The sequence below is a fragment of the Propithecus coquereli genome, unplaced genomic scaffold (assembly GCF_000956105.1).
Source record: "Propithecus coquereli isolate 6110/MARCELLA unplaced genomic scaffold, Pcoq_1.0 Scaffold56, whole genome shotgun sequence".
Lineage (NCBI taxonomy): Eukaryota > Metazoa > Chordata > Mammalia > Primates > Indriidae > Propithecus > Propithecus coquereli.
The window spans coordinates 4,465,836-4,485,397 of NW_012151507.1; the positions used below are offsets into that span (position 1 = coordinate 4,465,836).

At 39.3% G+C, this 19,562-nt stretch overlaps 1 protein-coding gene across 3 annotated transcripts in view; it reads left to right on the forward strand.

Annotated features, from left to right (window-relative positions):
* Positions 1-17,115, forward strand: part of FMO1 (flavin containing monooxygenase 1) — a 43,725-nt gene extending 26,610 nt beyond the window's left edge. Inside the window, exons 3-9 of one of the 3 annotated variants that reach the window (XM_012657730.1) lie at positions 3,959-4,147; positions 6,081-6,243; positions 9,329-9,471; positions 11,411-11,610; positions 13,641-13,996; positions 14,791-14,863; positions 16,323-17,115. In XM_012657730.1, the coding sequence (XP_012513184.1) occupies positions 3,959-4,147; positions 6,081-6,243; positions 9,329-9,471; positions 11,411-11,610; positions 13,641-13,996; positions 14,791-14,863; positions 16,323-16,665 (1,467 nt within the window). In that variant the 3' untranslated portion in view covers positions 16,666-17,115. The remainder of the gene's footprint in view (positions 1-3,958; positions 4,148-6,080; positions 6,244-9,328; positions 9,472-11,410; positions 11,611-13,640; positions 13,997-14,790; positions 14,864-16,322) is intronic. The other 2 variants (XM_012657731.1, XM_012657732.1) reach the window with 2 other exon arrangements.
* Positions 17,116-19,562: the final 2,447 nt, after the last annotated feature.

Here is a 19,562-nt window from a genome sequence, read left to right on the forward strand (position 1 = left end):
ATAGAGTCAGAAGTCATAAAATTAATTTCAACGAATGTCATTAAATAATGTAGAAATAAGAGAAAACAATTACAAGAAAAGGACACATCGTTCCTTGAAAATGTGCACTAGGCAATTAATATAGAGAATTACCACTGTACTTGTACCTTTTTGCCAAACAAGCAAAACATATCTTGTGAAATAGCAGTTCTTCATATTAAACAATTATAGGCACGCTTCGAATACACATTGTTTATATTACTATCTAAGGTTTTTAGCGTGACAATTAAGCTTGCTTCTCACTTGTCAATTTTTCTAATCTGCGTTGGATGGATAACAGTGCTCTTCGGGCAGGGGCAAGATGGCTGTCTAGAGACATCAGTCACCAGATTGTCTCAGAAAGAAGGAAAAGTTTTAGATTAAAAAAAAAGACAAATAAACAAACAAACAACAACAAAAAACATAGCTCAGGTGTAATTCTGAGGTAAAAGTGCCAGAACCTACCAAAGATTCCCTGGGGAAAAGTTGCTGAGCAGAAAAAGAAGGAACAAGATTTTGGCAGAGATCAACTCCCAGAAACTTGGAGCCCCATGGAAAGTGTAGGTGAGGGTTTTGTTTCTCCCCCCACACACCTTTGGCAGTTGGCCGGCTCCTGAGCTGCTGGAGAGCTTCCCTACCCTCACAAGCCCCAAAGCTGCTGCGGCCAGTGAACTGGGAGCTTCTTGAGAACAGAGCACTGGGCTGCCAGCCCCCTTGGGGTCACTGCCCCTCCCACAGACCTGGGCTGAGGCGGCGGGTGCCCCACTGCTTCTCCATCCATTGTGTGCCTCTGTCCTCCCCAGGGTGCTTCAGCCCTTCAGTTTTTGTGTCACTGGTTCCCACACAGATGTCTCCCAACTCCTGCCCAGACTCTAATAGGCAAAGCAGACAACAACGCACACTGGGAAAAGGAAGCCCTATTCAATAAATGGTGCTGGGAACACTGGATAGCCATGTGCGGAAAAATGAAATGGACCCCTAATCTCTCACTATATAAAAAAATTAATTCAAGATGTATTAAAGACTTAAATGGAAGGCATGAAACCACAAAAATTCTAGAAGAAAACAGGAAAACTCTTCTAGATATCAGCCTAGGCAAAGAATTTATGATTAAGACCCCAAAGGCAAATATAGCAATGACAAAAATAAATAAATGGGGATTTTATCAAATTAAAACATTTCTGCACAGCAAAGGAAACTATCCCCAGAGTGAACAGACAACCTACAGAACAGGAGAAAATATTCACAAATTATACATCTGACAAAGGACTAATATCCAGAATCTACAAAGAACTCAAACAAATCCATAAGAAAAAAAAAAAAAAACAATCCCATGAAAAAGTGGGCAAAAGTCATTAATGGTAATTTTTCAAAAGAAGATAGACAAATAGCCAACAAACATGAAAAAAACACTCAACATCACTAATCATCAGGGAAATGCAAATTAAAACTACACAATGAGATACCACCTTACCTTTATCATAACTGCCATTATTAAAAAGTCAAAAAACAATAGACGCTGACGTGGATGCAGAGAGAAAGGAACGCTTATGCACTGTTGGTGGGACTGCAAATTAGTACAACCTCTATAGAAAACAGTATGGAGAGTCCTCAAAGAAAAATGTAGACCTACCATTCGATCCAGCAATCCCACTGCTGGGTATCTACCCAAAGGAAATGAAATCACTTTATCAAAAAGATTCCTGCACTCAAATGTTTATCGCAGCCCAATTCACAATTGCAAAGATGTGGAATCAACCTAAGTGCCCATCAATTCATGAATGGATAAAGAAAATGTGGTGTGTGTGTGTGTGTGTATGCATATGTACTATCCAGCCATAAAAAGGAATGAAATAATGTCATTTCCAGAAACTTAGATGGAACTGGAGACCATTATCCTTAGTGAAGTATCTCAGGAATGAAAAACCCAATACCATATGTTCTCACTAATAAGTGGGAGCTAATAGATGAGTACACACAGGTACAAAGCGATATAAAGAACATGAGAAACCAAGAAGGGGGAGTAAGAGAGGGTGGGTGTGGGATAAAAACTTACCTATTGGGTACAATGAACACTATTCTGGTGATGTGCACAGCAAAAGCCCTGACTTAAGTTTTATACAAGGTATCGATGTAAAAAAAACACTTGTACCCCTTAATTAATGTTTGGAAGTAAAAAATAATAATAAATATTTTTAAAAAGCAATGCTCTTTGCAGGGGATAACGTATATCTCAATTATCTACATAGTACTTAATAACATTCGAAGTAGAGAAACTAGATTCACACAGATATATTGATTGGAATGGAAGAAGAGATGTTAATGCAATCTCGGCAAGATCAGTGTATTTTTTTTTAACTGCTATCCAAAATGAAACCGATACTGCTGTATTTTTAAAATTCATCTTCCATCTTTTATCAGTAGCCAGTTCAAATAATGTATACTGTAAGGTTATAGTTAGAAATACATTATCTTTCAATGAAATGATTCCAGATTTTACACACTTTTGTATAACAGTTTTCAAACTAACCTTAAAACATCACACGTTATAATGCAGTCTTACTACACATGACTAATACGTAGCTTAAACTCTTCTCACAAATTAGACAAAAGCAAGACTGATCTACGTTCTGTTCAACAAAAAAGAGTCCACATGCTAGACTATTGAGTAATGTCAAATTATTGCTATAAAAGTTTCTAAATTCTTACTCCCAATTTCTGTATTTATCTTGTTAACAGACTAGTAACAAACAGTTCATATCAGTACTGCTCTGTAGACTGCATACGACTAGCACTGCTTTATACACTCCAGCAGAATAAAAGATCAAGATTTAGTATCCTTCTCAGAAGCCTTTTAGCACCCAGTGTTCGAGACATATTCTGGATAAGCGAGGCTGTCAAATTTGAGGCCACAGGCAAGCAGGTTATAGTCAACTCCTATCAGTTGGTGAGATCAGTAACAGTAAACCACAGAGATATGCTTATAATTTTATTCTCTATTATCGCTGTATATTTAATGCAGATCTAGGTTCAAACCCTTCGGGGAAAGAGAATAAGCCCACTTCATATGTGAGGTTTATGTTCATGTTTTTACTTGTTCACATAAATGAAATAATTTTTATTGACAGGAAAAATGAACTATACATATCCAAGATGGTAAATAATATTAAAGTACTAAAGACCTTCCCCTTGAAATCAAGAGAATAATTTTCCATAATAGCACCCAAAAGACAGAGACAATGTATATTAAAGACATTACTAAAGCTGCTTATTATTCAACCTTGTGGTAGTCTTATGAGATGTTGATGCTTGCTAGTTAATTGAGTCGAAACTGGGGGTGGGAAATTGGTTAGTGTTAAGTCATGCACGCAGTAGTCCAACGTGAAACCTTGACTGTTTCCTCTCGTAATCCCTAAATCTAATTGATCTCGCGGTCCTATGCATTCTACCTTACTGCCTTCTCACAAATCCCACCTCTCTGGGTTCTGACTGTCCTTGCCTCTGCTTGGGCCCTCATTAACAATCAAGTGGATTCATGTTTCAGGTTCTTAACTCACCTCCTTCCTTTTCTTCCAGCCCCCTCTAAATCATTTCTTTGTAGAACCAAATTGATCTTTCCAAAACTTAAGGTGAATCACTTCCATGTTTAAAACATTCAGTAGACTGCCTTAACCTTCCTATAAAACCCAAATTCCTTAACTTTGGATACAAGATCCTTCATAATCTGAACCCCTCTTTTCCATAATCATTTCAAGAATACCTCATGAAACCAAAGTACCTAGCAATTGTCCATCATCCAAATACTACTTCCTGGCTCTCTTCTATTTCCATATTCTCCTGTACTTTGTAGTGATACTGTGTGAATCTGGACAGGTGAGTTCATCCCAGGTTTATTTCTTAACATGCAATGAACGCTCATGTGTGGGAACTGTTTGTACAGGAACATGTTGAAGAAGGCAGAGCCAGTCTCTACAAGTCTGTGGTTTCCAACAGCTGCAAGGAGATGTCCTGTTACTCTGATTTTCCATTCCCAGAAGATTATCCAAACTATGTACCAAATTCTCAATTTCTGGAATATCTCAAAATGTATGCAAACCGGTTCAACCTTCTGAAATGCATTCAATTCAAGGTAAGACATGAAACATCAGTTAGTAGTCAGAAAGTATTTTCTTCCCTCTTTTCTATTACTTCTCTATAGCCCAGCCCGGGGCTCTGTAGATGAGATACTGCACTGGCAAGATTAATGACACTTGCTGGATTTCTTTTCCTGCTGTGTTCATCCTCCACCCCAATAAATCTGAAGGTGGGGGTGGTTACTTTGTGTAAAGATTCACGTGTATAAAATATTAGTTTGTCATATTTACATCCAAGTACCCTAAGGGACCTAAAAAATGTCAAACCACATTTTCAGCTTGGGCCAAATGCCTTCACACATGAACACTGACCACTCCCACCAGCCCCTTGGGTACTCTCTTCTTGACTGCACGTTTTTAGGAATGGGCATATGCAATGTTCCATACACAAGAGAACCTCACTATTAGAAAGAAATCTTTTCTAGATATTTTTGGGAATAGAAAAATCTTTGAATATTGTTCTCCTAGGCCCTCTTTTTTCCCATTTCAGAGGTTGGAGACAGGAGGAAGACAGAAGGACAGCAATAAAGGAATATATTCTCTTTCTCCTCTTTCTGTTTTTCTTTTTTTTGGGGGGGGAGGGAGCTCTTTTTCCAAGAAACACATAGAAATCCATGTATTTCCCTTCTATCTCCCTCCCCTCTCAGAAATGGGGATGATAAGGAATTCATAGGGAATTACACACAAAAAGCAACATAAATGGAGTCATTGACCAAAACAAGTGACAAATAAGAGTCACATTCACATTCACAATTTTAAAAGTTTTCCTAAAATACTACACTGTCAAGGAGTATTTTATCCCACTTCCTTATTTTGCAAGAGATGCAGTAAAAATAAAGTACTATTAAGTGAATAGGTATGACCCACAAAAATTTTTATAAAAAGTGCATCACAACTCCTGAATCTAAAACATTTTTTTCTGCATGTTGCCCAAGACCATTTAAAAACAATTTTTAGAAAGCTAGATGTTCAACAAAGTTTTTAAAAGTGCACACAAGCAGCTGTCTCTGAGAGGTGATCTGTGGTTGATATTTGTGTGGTTTCGTTTATCATTCTTCTCTATGCATTCCAAATTTTCAATGATGAACATTTATTATTTTATGATTACAAAGAAATTTTATTTTGAAAGGTTTAAATTAACTGAAAAATTTATTTTTAGAAAGACAGAGTTGCTAATACAAATGTAGAAACCCAATAAGCACTTTGAATATTGTCAACCAAATAGTGAACCCACTGGGAGGGACTTGAGAAGCCTATCTTCTTTAAAGACTTTGAAAAGAAAGGCAGCAAAGCCTCTTGGTCAGTGAATAATTTATGCTTTGAAATTTGATTTGTATTAGATTATTTGTACACATATTTCCTGAATCAAAAGATAGTACTCATGGATATATACTCAATAAGAACAAAAAATAGACTATTTGAAATCTGGACTATTCCCAAAAATTCAGGCCATAAGGTTAGCACTTTTCAATAGCTCTGTAGATCTAGGAAAACTTCAGCAACGTATTTTATAAGACCTTTTATAAGGTAAGATATTTGTTTTCAATTACATAATACTCACATCTCTATTAAAGGAACTATTGTTAAAGAGACAGACTATGAGAAATAAGGATGGCTGTATAACAGAAAGAATAATGAAAAAGACGTCAGAAACCTAGGTTATAATCCTAGTTTTATCACTTGCTGTGAGAATTTGAGCAAATCACTTAAAATCTTTGGAAGCCACCACTTCTCTTAGACACCCCTCCAAGCTTAGAATACTTCCATCCATGAAATCATGATTAGTCTAATAGCCTGACTAGGTTTCTAGGATCATGCTTATTCATTATGTTTAGTCTGTGCTCTAGAAATGCCAACTGGTACATCAACAAATAAGCACTAAATGGAAACTTGACAACTGCTAATCATATCTGTGATTCTTTTCTCTAGACCAAAGTCTGCAGCATAACAAAATGCCCAGATTTTACTGTCTCTGGCCGATGGGAGGTGGTGACTCTGCGGGAAGGGAAGCACGAGTCAGCCATCTTTGATGCTGTCATGGTCTGCACTGGTTTTCTTACTAACCCTTATTTGCCGCTGGATTCCTTTCCAGGTACAGCATTTTCTGCAACTGACCTTGAGTTGTCTCATGGGGGCCACCCTGATACTTGATTGGTCTGGGAATGAATTCCATTACATAGTTAAAGATGTGAGGTAACAGGAGTTTTTTCTAACCAGCACTTTCTGGCCAGTTTTTGGCTGTCATTTGTTCCAAACAACTTATGAGTGTAGAAGAGCAAAATGGATAATTTAATAAGCAGTTTTATGCTTCACTGAGATTCAGTGCCCCTCCTTAAGGGACTGGCAGCACTCAGAAAGTCTCCTAAGACAGGGTGCCTGGACAAGTTCCTAGCCTCAGCAGCAGCTGCACATTGCCAAAGTTGAGTTTAGAGGTCCCAAAGGTCAATCCATGGAAAAAGGAAAAAGTAATTAGATTTTTTTGCATTTGTTCATTTTATAGGAGCCATAGCAATTAGCTAGATTAGAGGTTTATGGCACTGGATTAATAGTCAACAGAGAGATTAGTTTTAGGAGACAAGTTAAGACATCTTTGGGTTTAAGTTTCTTTATCTGGCTTTTGCAACCATGAGTCACGGTAATCTATGCCAGATTTTAACTAGATTTCAACTCAAGGGAATAGAAAATGCAATGGTTTGGTTTACCTCAAATGTAGTAAGCATTCAATGAGTTAAAACTTTGGGAAACTTTTTTCCAAATCTTCTAGATACGGCCTAGAGTGATCCAAGTGGATAAGCAACAGGTAGCCTGTATTGGAGGAATGAATAGAGTTTATGGAGTCCCACGTAGAAATCACAGTCTACATATGACCTGGAGTGATAGTAACGCTCATTTTATAGTAAACTCACATAACTCCTATAGTCATAGGGATATAGGATCTGCCTGGATCTGCCCCCAAAAGTCACACAAGTCATGTCACATTAAGATAAAGCATACTTGACAGCAACTGAGCCCATGTCCTCAATTTGAATAGATTAGCTTGAGACCCAGGAAGGAGGAATTCTAGGCTGTACAACTACCTGGCTTATAATCTTGGGTCTCCCACTTAACCTTTCTAAGCCTCTGTTTTTTCACCCATAAACTGAGGAACTTGGATCACTGTAACCAACAGTATATATCACAAATTAAGCAAAAAGAGCTCTACAAGACTTGCAGTCTTTCTTAAAAATCCATTTTACCAGCTGCTACCAATTTAAAATCCCTGGATAAACGATTGTTAAGGAGACTTTGAGCTCTAAAATCCTGTGATTTTTAAACTTGAAAAGGAGTTCTCTTAACCTCACCATCTCCCTGCCTCTCTTCAAAACATGCTTAGTCTATACATATTCCTTGAGGGGGTTGTTACCTGTCAAAAAAATTCAAATTCACTGAAGATATTAAAAACGTGTATCACAAGCTCTAGAAGCAATTCCAAAGGAAGTATTCTAAAAAGTCTTAGAAAAAATAACAGGTATCACAGAATAAATTCTAATTTCCCAAGGTGACCACTTTTGTTCATTCAGGTGTATACATTCTGGTGTTCACTAACACAGCCACATTAACCTAACATAAGTTCTTACTCTGTCCTCCTGTGAGATAAGAGGGGAAAGTATTAGTCTGATAGGAGACTCAGCCGTAGAGCCTCATTTTTGTCCATTCGTGACTCAAAACAGTCTAGTCCTGAGAGATTATAAAATAATGTGAGATCCAGAGATAATTTTATTATTCTCCTTAGGCTTTTCCAGTTCTCCCTTCTCAGCAGTTCTCTGATCCATATTGGGTTCCTGTCCTGAGCTAATGTTTGAACTTGGTTGCATCCTTGCTAAATTCTAAATGCTCTGAACTGTGGTTAGGTTTTAACTAGGATTCATGTTAGATTCCTATTGATTCAAAGTGAACTAAAGAGCCACCAGGCCTTGGTAAGGCCACTTCCCACAAGCATACATATTTCTCCCCTGAGAATCTATAGAGGTCTTAGCACTTTTTCTAGAAAAAAAAAAAGTTCTTTGATTAGCGCATACTATTTCTGAATGTGTAACATGGCCTTGAGGGTATTTCCAAACACTCTCCATTCACGTTTGATGTTTCAATAACATTTGGCATAACTGCCTCATATATCCTATCAAATTATTGAATCTTAGCGTAACTAACACAATCCCTTTTTCTCTGAGCCAACTGTGGCCAACTCAGCAAACTCAGCCTGAGTTACCGTCAGTCACCAAGGCGGACTATCCATGAACTTCCCCAGCTCATATAAATCTTTGTGAATAGGGATTGCATTTCATTTATCTTATTTCCCCCACATCACCTAGCATAGTGCCGGGCACATAGCAGATGTCCAAAAATGTTTGCTGAATAGGGGCACTAACTCACAGTTCCCTAAACATCCTTGTTCTTGCTCCTTGCTTGTGAAAAGCTTATCTAAATCAAGTATTAGTAAATAGATTCTTATTGTCCCATTGACTTCTATCAACCATTAAAACAATAATGACCCCTTATACTTTTGCTTAATATGTCTTGATGCCACAATATTTTAGCTTAGTTGTTAATCATCTAGCAAGTAAAACTGGAGGCCTATCTAGTGAGATGGAGTAATTAAATAAATTAAATAAATAAATAATTAATCATTGGCTAATGTACTTTTTTCTTTTTTGAGAGATAGGGTCTCATTCTGTCGTCCAGACTGGAGTGCAGTGATGCAATCATAACTCATTGTAACCTTGAACTCTTGAGCTCAAGCGATCCTCCCACCTCAGGTCAGCCTCCCAAGTAGCTGGGACTACAGAAGCACACCACCGTGCCCAGCTAATTTTTTTATTTTTCTGTAGAGACGGGGTTTTGCTATGTTTCCCAGGCTGTTCTCAAACTCCTGGCCTCAAGTTATCCTCCCACCTCGGCCTCTCAAAGTGCTGGGATTATTTCAAAGTGTTGGGATTACAGGTGTGAGCCACCATGCCTGGCCATCTACTAATGCCTCATAAAGTTATGTATTCGTAATTTAGATGTCCTCGAACTGGAGTGTACTAGTAAAAACAACCTAAACCATCAGTCAAAAGGATGTTATAAACTGAAAAATATTTATGTTTCATTCAGTTATCCTGAAAATTCCCTATTTCACTTCTCTTTCATTTTTCCTATAGGTATAAATACCTTTAAAGGACAATATTTTCATAGCCGACAATATAAGCATCCAGATATATTTAAAGACAAGAGAGTCCTTGTTGTTGGCATGGGAAATTCCGGCACAGACATTGCAGTGGAGGCCAGCCACCTGGCAAAAAAGGTACCATTCTTGATATTACTTAACGAAGAGTTTATCTTAAGATGCATGCCTCGAGCAAATAGCGTTTGACACCATGATAAATGTTAAAGGAATAAAAATATTTAACACACACACACAAAACAGATTGTGATTTATTTTTTGTCAAATTCTCATAAATTTTGCTATGAATTCCATTTGTCATCGTTCCTCCAAAACCAGCTTCTCTGATTTCTTTTTGTCATTTTCCCAGCCATCCAGCAAGGGCTACAGGACACATCTCTTCTTTACTCAGCGCCGTAGGTCAGAAAATCCTGGCAATTTTTCCTGGCTACACTTTCCCATTTGTCCCTTCCTTTCCTTATTAATTGGCACCACCCTCATCAGGTTCACACGGTGAGGCTATTGCATTGTTCTCCTAATAATAACTGAAGGAATCGTTAATATTTATTGGGATTGCTCTGTGGCAAGCACTGCACTAAATGCTTTTTGCTGCATTACTTCAACCAACCATCAGAACAAGCCATTAAAGTCGGTACTATTAGTTTCCCTGACTGCAGATGAGGAAGCCAAGGTTTAGAGAGGTTAAGGAAGCTGTCTGAAGTCATACCACTAGCAGATAGTAGAGCCAGTCCTTAAGCCCAAGTTTCTTTAACTCAAAGCCCAAACTCCTAACTCTGCCCTGCACCCCTGCACGTCTACCCACAGACCATGCTCCCACTCACAAGCTGTCCAGACCCCAGCTACTGACAAACAAATCCTCAGAAAAGGCTTCTCTCATTATCACACCCTCATGTTGAAAACCTCTAATAACTCTGCTTATCTAAAAAAAATAAATAGCAGATATATTAGCTCTGCATCATAAGAGTTTTCTGTAATCTGGTCCAAATCTACCATTTTAATTTTAACCCTACTATTTCCTGCATGGTCATCAGCTACAGCCAAGCAGGTCTACACTGTGGCCCTTCCCAGTTCCTGTGTCATGTTTCTCCTTTGCTCACACCAGCCCCCTCCCTTCCACAGAGCCCTTTTCTCTTGTATTACGATCTACCTTTACATTCCCAGGTATCTCACCCCAACACAAGTGATCTCTCCCCATTGACAATAGATATCTACTATTATAATTTGCAATCCTCAGCTGGCACTTTTTAATTCTTAGTATTGCTAATCACCTTTTATAGTATATATTTTCTTTCCAACTAAGCTGTAAACTCACAGAGAGCCACTCAGCTAACTAATACATATTAGTCGTTGGCTTCTAACGTGCTGAACATTGTGCCAGGCACTGGAGAGATACTGGCAAACACAACAACAACAAAAACAAGATCCCCATTGTCTTAGAGTACACAGTTTTGGGAAAACAAATGCCAAATAAATAAGTATAAATAATTACACCAATAATTGCAAGAGTGAAAAATAGCTGTGAAGAAAAAAGATTGGGAGTATGTAACTTTATATTGCCTTCTGGGACTTTTCAAAAAGGATTTGATGATTGATTCATTGATTGATAGTTTTATTAATTGCTTTGAAGAAACTTAGCAATTTGGTGGTGTTATCCTGAAAGAAGAGAAAGGAGGTCTTGAAACAAATATTAACACAGGCCCATCCACTATGACTACCACATGTGGGTGACATATTATTATTTCTATTTCTGTAATCATTTGGAAATTTCTTCAATCAGAAAACATGCTTTGGGGTGTGGTGGTGGTATGATATCTCAAGCCTGGCAGATAGTAAGTGCTCAATAATATGTACCAAGGCATTTTAACACTCTAGGTACTCAAACCATTATCTCAAAAAAATAACCTTAAAACAGAAGCTAGAAGAACTTCCATACTTCAGGGATGTATTTTGAGAGTGGCAGACTTCTCAGTGCCTTTCAATTCATGACACTTCTCAGATCTCTGGCAGGACCAGCCCTGCACACCATGTCAAACTGAGGGATCTCTTTGATTGCTCCCAGGTGTTCCTCAGCACCACCGGAGGGGCATGGGTGCTCAGCAGAGTCTTTGACTCGGGTTACCCGTGGGACATGGTGTTCACGACACGATTTCAGAACCTGCTCAGAAATTCCCTCCCAACTCCAATTGTGACTTGGTGGATAGCAAGAAAGATGGACAACCGGTTCAGTCATGCAAATTATGGCTTAATACCAGAAGACAGGTAAATATAATGTATCTATTAGGAAGAAGGAGCCTCAATCTTTCCAGTGGCCTACACAAACCAGGCAATAACACAGCAACATGATCCAATGTGAAAGAACACTTGATATGAAGTTACTTGATAAAGGCCAGTTACAGTGGCTCATGCCTGTAATCCCAGAGCTTTGGGAGGCTGCAGTGGGAGGATTGATTGAGGCCGAGACCAGCCTGGGCAATACAGCAACATTCTATCTCTACCAAAAAAAAAAAATTTATTATTTTTATTATTCATGGTTGCACACACCTGTAGTCCTAACCACTTGAGAGGCTGACACAGTAGGATCACTTGAGCCCAGGAGCTCAAGGTTACAGTGAGCTATTGCACCACTGCACTCCAGCCTAGGCGACAGAGTGAGACTTCATCTAAAAAAAAAAAAAAAAGTTTCTTAATAATAGCTAACTCTTCTTAAATACTCAGTAGGTAAATTATGTATTCACCTTGTTGACAATCCTTTAAGGTAAGTAATATTATAATCATCCTTTTATTGTGGGGAAACTGAGGCTTAGCAAAATTCAGTCATTTTCCTAAGCTCATTGAGTAGTGAGCTCTGTGACCTTGGCAAGTTATTAGAGCCTCACAATCAAAAGAGAGTGATTTGTCTGTGAATTTGTTGACAGAAGCAACACACCTGCCTTGTTTCATTGTGTGGGAAAAATTGAATCCTACAGTTGCCCTTCACAACTTGCTTCTCTACAGTTGCCCTCTAACGGCAGTGCCTTCTTGCCCTTGTCAACAGGACCTTGGTTTCAGTCTGTCCTTTCACTTACAACCTGTGACTTATCCCATTAACAAGAATCAGAAGTTTTATTTCCTCATTCATTAAGTTTCTACAATGAAAATCCATTATCAGTTGATACCACAGCCTGGAGACCCTGCCTGGTCTCCCTCCAGATTTCACTCTGCACCAACATGGGTCAGGTGGCACCCGGGCCACCACTGATGGCATGCAGCCCCCTCCACCACACGTACTTCTGCTCTCCTCTTGCTTCTTCCCTCCCTTTATTGTCTCCCTTTTTTCCTTCCTTATTCCTCATCTACCCTCTTCTGTCTCCTACATCCAGGGTTCTCAGGGGTTTTGACTCTTTCCAGTAGAGGTTTTGCTACCATAACTTCTCTCTAGCCTGGAAGGTGGCTCATGGGGCTATAAAGAATTTGGTTTAATCCCATAAATATTAGAACATATGAAAGAAATCCGAGAAATTATAACCCCTTCTCTCTTAGATTTAATCATTTACCATTTCCCAAGTTCTTTGCATATATATTATTTCATGTGCTCTTCATCCTACCCGGTGAACTACGGGTGGAAAGTGCTAGTATCCCCATCTCACAGATCAATAGGAGAAAGCCTATAGGAGCTACAAGACTTGCCCAAGCTCTGCTAAGTATGAACATCTGGATAAGAAGCCACTCTTACTACCTCCTACTCCAGTGCCAATTCATTTCACCACAGTCTCTGTCCGTGATTTCCCCATAAGCCAAAAATGGCTCAGCTTATACAAAATCAACTCACAAATTGTTTGTCTTGTGATTCCAAAGGTACAGCCAGAAAAAGATGATTCTTCCCTTGTTCCTTTAAACACACATATGTTTTCCTTACACAATTGCTTCCTAGGAAGAGAGACTACTAGATAGAGCTTCCAGTAGTTCTCATCAGATATAGGAGTCCCTGGTTTCCCTTGTAGCCCTTCGGTATTCGGCTTTCCGTAGAATGACAGTGACAGCTGAATGCTGAAAATCAGCAAGAGAAATGAAAATGAGAGAAAGCTCTGGCCTCCTCCTCAGGCTTCCAAACTCTAGAAAATGGTAAGCATATTGTATAATGTTTCTTGGACATTCCTGAATCTCCTTCCGCAGATGTAACTTCTCCCAAGTCTGACACTTCTTGTCCGACCAAGGGCACAGGCCCAAAATGAAGGGAAGGTGAGGAGGGGGTTGGGGGATGGCTGCATTGTTCACTGGCAGATCCCTTCCCTGCTGGTGTTTTTGTTTAGGACTCAGCTGAAGGAGTTTGTGCTAAATGATGAGCTCCCAGGCCGCATCATCACTGGGAAGGTGTTCATCCGGCCAAGCATAAAGGAAGTAAAGGAAAACTCCGTCATTTTTAACAACACCCCAAAGGAAGAGCCCATTGATGTCATTGTCTTCGCCACTGGCTACACCTTTGCTTTCCCCTTCCTTGATGAGTCTGTAGTGAAAGTCGAAGATGGCCAGGCGTCGCTGTACAAGTATATCTTCCCTGCACATCTGCAAAAGCCAACCCTGGCTGTTATTGGCCTCATCAAACCCTTGGGCTCCATGATACCCACAGGAGAAACACAAGCTCGATGGGCTGTTCGAGTCCTGAAAGGTAAGTGTGTGAGAAATAGCAGGGCTTGAGGTTTTGGTTTGCCATGTGACTTTAGATACCAGAAATGTTTAGACTGTTACCCAGCTCCTATTAAAAGAAGAATATTTTAAAAGCAGGGTCCATTCTACTGTTCACCAAATTTACTATCATAATCACTTGTACCATCACCATCATAAATGACAAATCAGGAATTAAAAATATAAGTTGTATCTATGTCTACCTGTTACTTCTTTTTCCTTTCTTTTCTTTTCTTTTTTTCTTTCTTTTATTTTCTTTTTTTGAAAGACGGGAGAGTCTTATTATGCCACCCAAGCTGGAATGCAGTGACTATTCACAGGCATGATCATGGCTCACTGCAGCCTCGAACTCCTGGCCTCAAGCAATCCTCCCATCTCAGCCTCCAGAGTAGCTGGGACTACAGGTGCACACCACTGCACCCAGCTACCTGTTATTTTGACTAAGACAAAATAACAGTTGACACTTCTGTCAGTTGACTGAATTAACTGGTTCAATTAAAATTTTAAAATTCAAGCAACTGAGTGACAAAATTAAGGCAAAGCCAGTGTGGGGTTCTGCCATATCAAATAACTAGTGAGAGTCCAGTGCTTATCTTTCCAGCTGATGGCACTAGTACCAGGAACATACCACTAGTCAGCTCAGGCTGCCAACATTTTTGGGAAGAGAATAGATGAGTGGCTGAGTACTAGAAATGAAAGATGAGCGGTAGTAAACCATCTTTATCCATAAGTAAACAGCTAGACCTAAAGTTAAATTGCATTTTTTTGGTCTTATAGGTGTGAATAAGTTACCACCACCAAGTGTCATGATACAGGAAGTTAATGCAAGGAAAGAAAACAAGCCCGGTTGGTAAGTCAACTACTAATGCTTTATGAAATTGGTAAAACAATAGCAGAGAGGTGAGAGTTACATTGGAGGAAAAAGAAGCATCTGAAACTTAGAGGAAAAATACTAGGACAGACTGTTTAAGAAGAGAGGAGGGAAAGGAAAATTGAGAAGTTTTAATGTCCCCAAAGTCAACACTTCAGACAGACCATGGTTGTCTAACAACACCTGGAGTTTGGGTTCCAAGCCAAGTACTATGCAGCTAACCTTCATCTCCCATGCGCATGATTCCATACCTTATGCATCATCAGCAGGCAAACAATTGTGCTTGTCCACTGTTTGACTAGAAGTATCCACTCATTCATTCATTCAGCGAGTCTTTACCAGCTCTATTGCATTTATTAAAATTGCTGCTTTTGCTTTTCATTTTTAAATGGTTGGAAAGAAAGAAGAAAAAGATTTTGTGATATGTGAAAATTACATGAAATTTAAATCACATTGGCCATAAATAAAATTTTATTAGAACAGCCATGCTCATTCATTTACATAATATCAATGGCCACTTTCGTATGACAATAGCGAAGTTGAGTAATTGACACAGTAATATGACCCTCAAAGCCTAAGACATTTACCATCCGGTCTTTTTTCAGAGTAAATTTGTTAACCACTTCTCTAGAAGAGAGGCTTCCCCTTGTGCTTTGTTTTGTGGCTACCACTCAAGAGCCAGGGATAATGGGAGGCAGTTGGCCAGCGAAGAAGGGAGTCGTGGCCCTCTACTCTTGCTCTCAATCCAACCAAAACATTTCTGGTTTGACCCGCTTTACTGTTTTATCTGTTTTGGGCTTCGATGTAAATTTTCACTTGACAAAAAGACTCTGTGGCAGAAAAAAAGGTTTTAAACATCTGTACCCCCATAATATGCTGAAATTAAAAAAAAAGTCTTAAAATCAATGCATTTAAGGAACTTGTTATCATTTCTCTCATTCATATATATTCCCAACTTCCAAACTTAGAACTATTAATACTATATGGTGTAAAATCTTCTTATCACATAGGTCAGCCAATGACTTTAGGGCCACATTCCAGCATTACAGGGAATTCCACCCTATGGATTTTTGTGGCTTTTTTGCATTATTTTTTACATTAAAATCTATTTAATTTTTGAAAGATTTAGAAATTATAAAATATGTTTTCCTCTAGAAATTGCTAATCATTTCACCGAAGAACTAAAGAAATTCTAGATATGAGTATTCAGAGCACCCACTGAAAGCCATATGTATAAAGTATCTTTGAAGAGGCTCATCTTCTATTTAAGAAATAGAATGAGGCCATCAGATAACTAAGGCATAAAGGGGAGAATATAGGAACCATTCCAAATTTTGCAGCAGCATTTGTTTTGGGGGGAACACTTTTACTTGTTCGGAGATTATCATAATTTTATTTTTTTGTCTTCCCCTTTTCCCCCAATCTTCCTTTTATAAAGGTTTGGCTTGTGCTACTGCAAAGCTTTACAATCCGATTATATCACCTACATAGACGAACTCCTGACCTATATCAATGCAAAACCCAACCTGTTCTCTATGCTCCTGACGGATCCACGCCTTGCTCTGACTGTCTTCTTCGGCCCATGCTCACCATACCAGTTCCGCTTGACTGGTCCAGGAAAATGGGAAGGAGCCAGAAATGCCATCATGACCCAGTGGGACCGAACATTCAAGGTCACCAAATCTCGAATTGTACAAGAATCCCCATCTCCCTTTGAGAGTTTACTTAAACTCTTTAGCTTTCTGGCTTTGCTTATAGCTGTTTTCCTGATTTTTCTATAAGTAAAAGGTTTCCTAAATGACAGATGCACAGAGTAAATTTACAATGCCCTGGTTCCTCTGTTATAGCAAGATGGCCTTCACAGTTATAAACCATATCTGAGCAGTGAGAGCGACCCTCTCCCTTCCCTGGCTGGCCCCAGGGCTACGTACTACCGGTATTCCTAAGCTTCTCCCAGCTCCACTTCTGTCTAATGCTAGAGGATGATAACTAAGATTTCTGTGCATTTGTAGGCCATTGGAAGGTTCCAGATCCATTTTAAGAAGAAAGCTGTTCTTCACAGCATTCTGAGCAGTCATAGTTATTTTCCATATAAACTATTTTCATAGATCTCAACTAAAACCCCCTACTTTATAAAAGATTGGGTTGTACTGAAATGGTGCTTTTATACTATTGACTGATTAAAAAAGAAAAAGAAAAAAAAGAAACCTAGAAATTGATGGTTTCAAGTGGTCTTTTATTCTCTTTTTAAGGGTTGGGGAAATAGAGATGAGGATGAGGAGTCTAAGCATAAAGCCCATAAAAGGAGAGGGGGTTCAATGAGGTCGTCTGAGAGTTTCCAAAGGAATGGAAATGCCTGAAACTGTTCATTCCCCCAGAACACGCTCTATAATAAAACAGGTGCTCCGGCTGGCATACCAAAGATCCACATCAGATCTACTCCACAGAAAACAACCACCTCCACAGGCTCTTACAGCCGGCCTCTAGCAGCCACAGGGAAGAGACAGCCTGCTCAGATACTCCTTTACAACGCTGCTTTGAGAGGCAGATAGAGCTGCCGTCTCTTAAAGAGTCAACCAGGACCAACCAAATTCGATTGGAATTCATTAGAGAAACATCACAGCCAGAAGGTCTTTAACAGAAAGAAAGCAGGGAGGAAAAAAAGGCAGGAAAAAGAGGAGCAAAAGCAAGCATCATGTCAAAAGCAGTTCTAGACCCAGCCTATCTCAGTTACATCTGATGAAGATGTGACTCACAGCCAAGAAAGATTTTGCCTTCACTTCACCTCACTGACGGGCTTAGATGGCAAACCTCACCTCACGGGGAGGTCCACGGTTTGGATGGGGAGAGAGGATGCAAAAACTATGGAGTCAGGGAAGAGTAAGCTCTGTAGGTAAGTACAGAAACAGATCGCTTTTCCTCCAGTTTGGTCTGCTAACTCCTTGGTATCATTCCATTTCTTATCTTTACCCTGATCTATTTCACTTCTTAGCATAGAAATTCATGATGAAAAATTTCCCCACCAAATACAATCTCGAGTATTCCTGAAAATGCTTTTCTCTTCATTGAAGCAGAATTGACATTTTAGCATTCCTCATGAAGCTGGCTGGGGGGAAGTTTGGTGCCCAAGGTGAGACAGGGCAAGGTAAACTCCCCAGGTCCCAATGTCAAACCAAGAGGACACAAGCTGGCACCTGAACCCGATCACATCTACTGTCCTGGGAGACTGAATATACAAAGGGACAATGGCCAGATCACCTACAGCAACAGAACTCTGACCCACAACCTCTGCAACAATGAGCTCACAACAGTCAGGACTTGGTCAATGAGTACCAGCTTCTCTAATTTTTGCTCCTGCTTCCAACTCAGAACCAACCACAGAAAGCCAAATAAGCTCCCCAAACCAGTCCCACATGATGTCTAAATTCTAGTTAGCCCATCTCCACGTTCCCTATGCCAACAACCTCCAATGAAAGTATACCTGAAGCCCTTCTTTTTATTATTATTTAAAAAAAATCCGCATACCTTTGAATCTATGCCAGATATTAGTGATGGTGGCTGAATCTTTTGCTGTAGCAAGCTCTGTCTCTACTTATTTCAGCAGTACAAAACATGTATCACATAAAGGTGCGACACATCTAAAGACTATAGCAATCGTTGTAATGGTGCACATTTTACACTCCTTTAAAACTAATAAAGTGCCAACCATTATCTCATTTCATCCTCACAATAATAATTATGTGGTTGGTAAGGCAACTGTACTACACAATTTAACATATAAGAAAACTCAGACAAGGAGATGTCAATTGATTTGTCCAAGGTAACAGAGGTACTAAGTGGCCAAGTCAGAATCTGAGTCTCCAGAACACACATCCAGGGCTCTGTCCCATTTAAGCCTGTGGTTCCCAATGTTCAAATGACTTCATAAGTCTTAGTGGTGATATCATGAGAGTCATATTACAAGAATGTTACTCCTTGAAAGTATATGTAGGTCTCTCTCCCTGAGTGTGTGTGCGCTTGTCTCTCGGTCTGTCTCTCTGTTGATGTGTTGTATCTCTCCCACTGTGTCTGGGATTTCATATCTTTCCTTTACATATACCTCTATGTTTCTAAATCCATGGGTCTGAATCTCCACATGCATCTTTTTCCCTGTTTATCCCTCCCTCTTTTTTTATGACTATGACTATGCTAGGCCTACTCTGTGGCCATAATATAGAACAGACTCAATAGAAAGAAAGGTTTCTCATTTTTAGTCTAGAAATTATTCCAAACACCATACTGAGAAACAGTATCATTTTTCCCATTCAGAAAGAGAACTGATGTAGTTAGTTCCCAGAAATCTAGCAAAGGAGGAAACATACAAAACACTTCAGTATTGCTAACTCTGTTTCTTAGAAACCTTTTAAATCAGAAGAATTTGTTGAGGTCTGATTTGTGGCCTAGTATGTGATCGATTTTGGAAAAAGTTCTATGAGCTGATGAGAAGAATGTATATTTGGCTTTATTTGGATGGAATGCTCTGTAGAGGTCTGTCAAACCCTTTTGTTCTGGAGCTCTGTTTAAGTCCATCATTTCTCTTCTTATCTTCTGTTTAGAAGATCTGTCCAGTTCATTTAGTGGGGTGTTGAAGTCCCCGGCTATTATGACATTACTGTTTATCATGCTATTTAGATCAGAC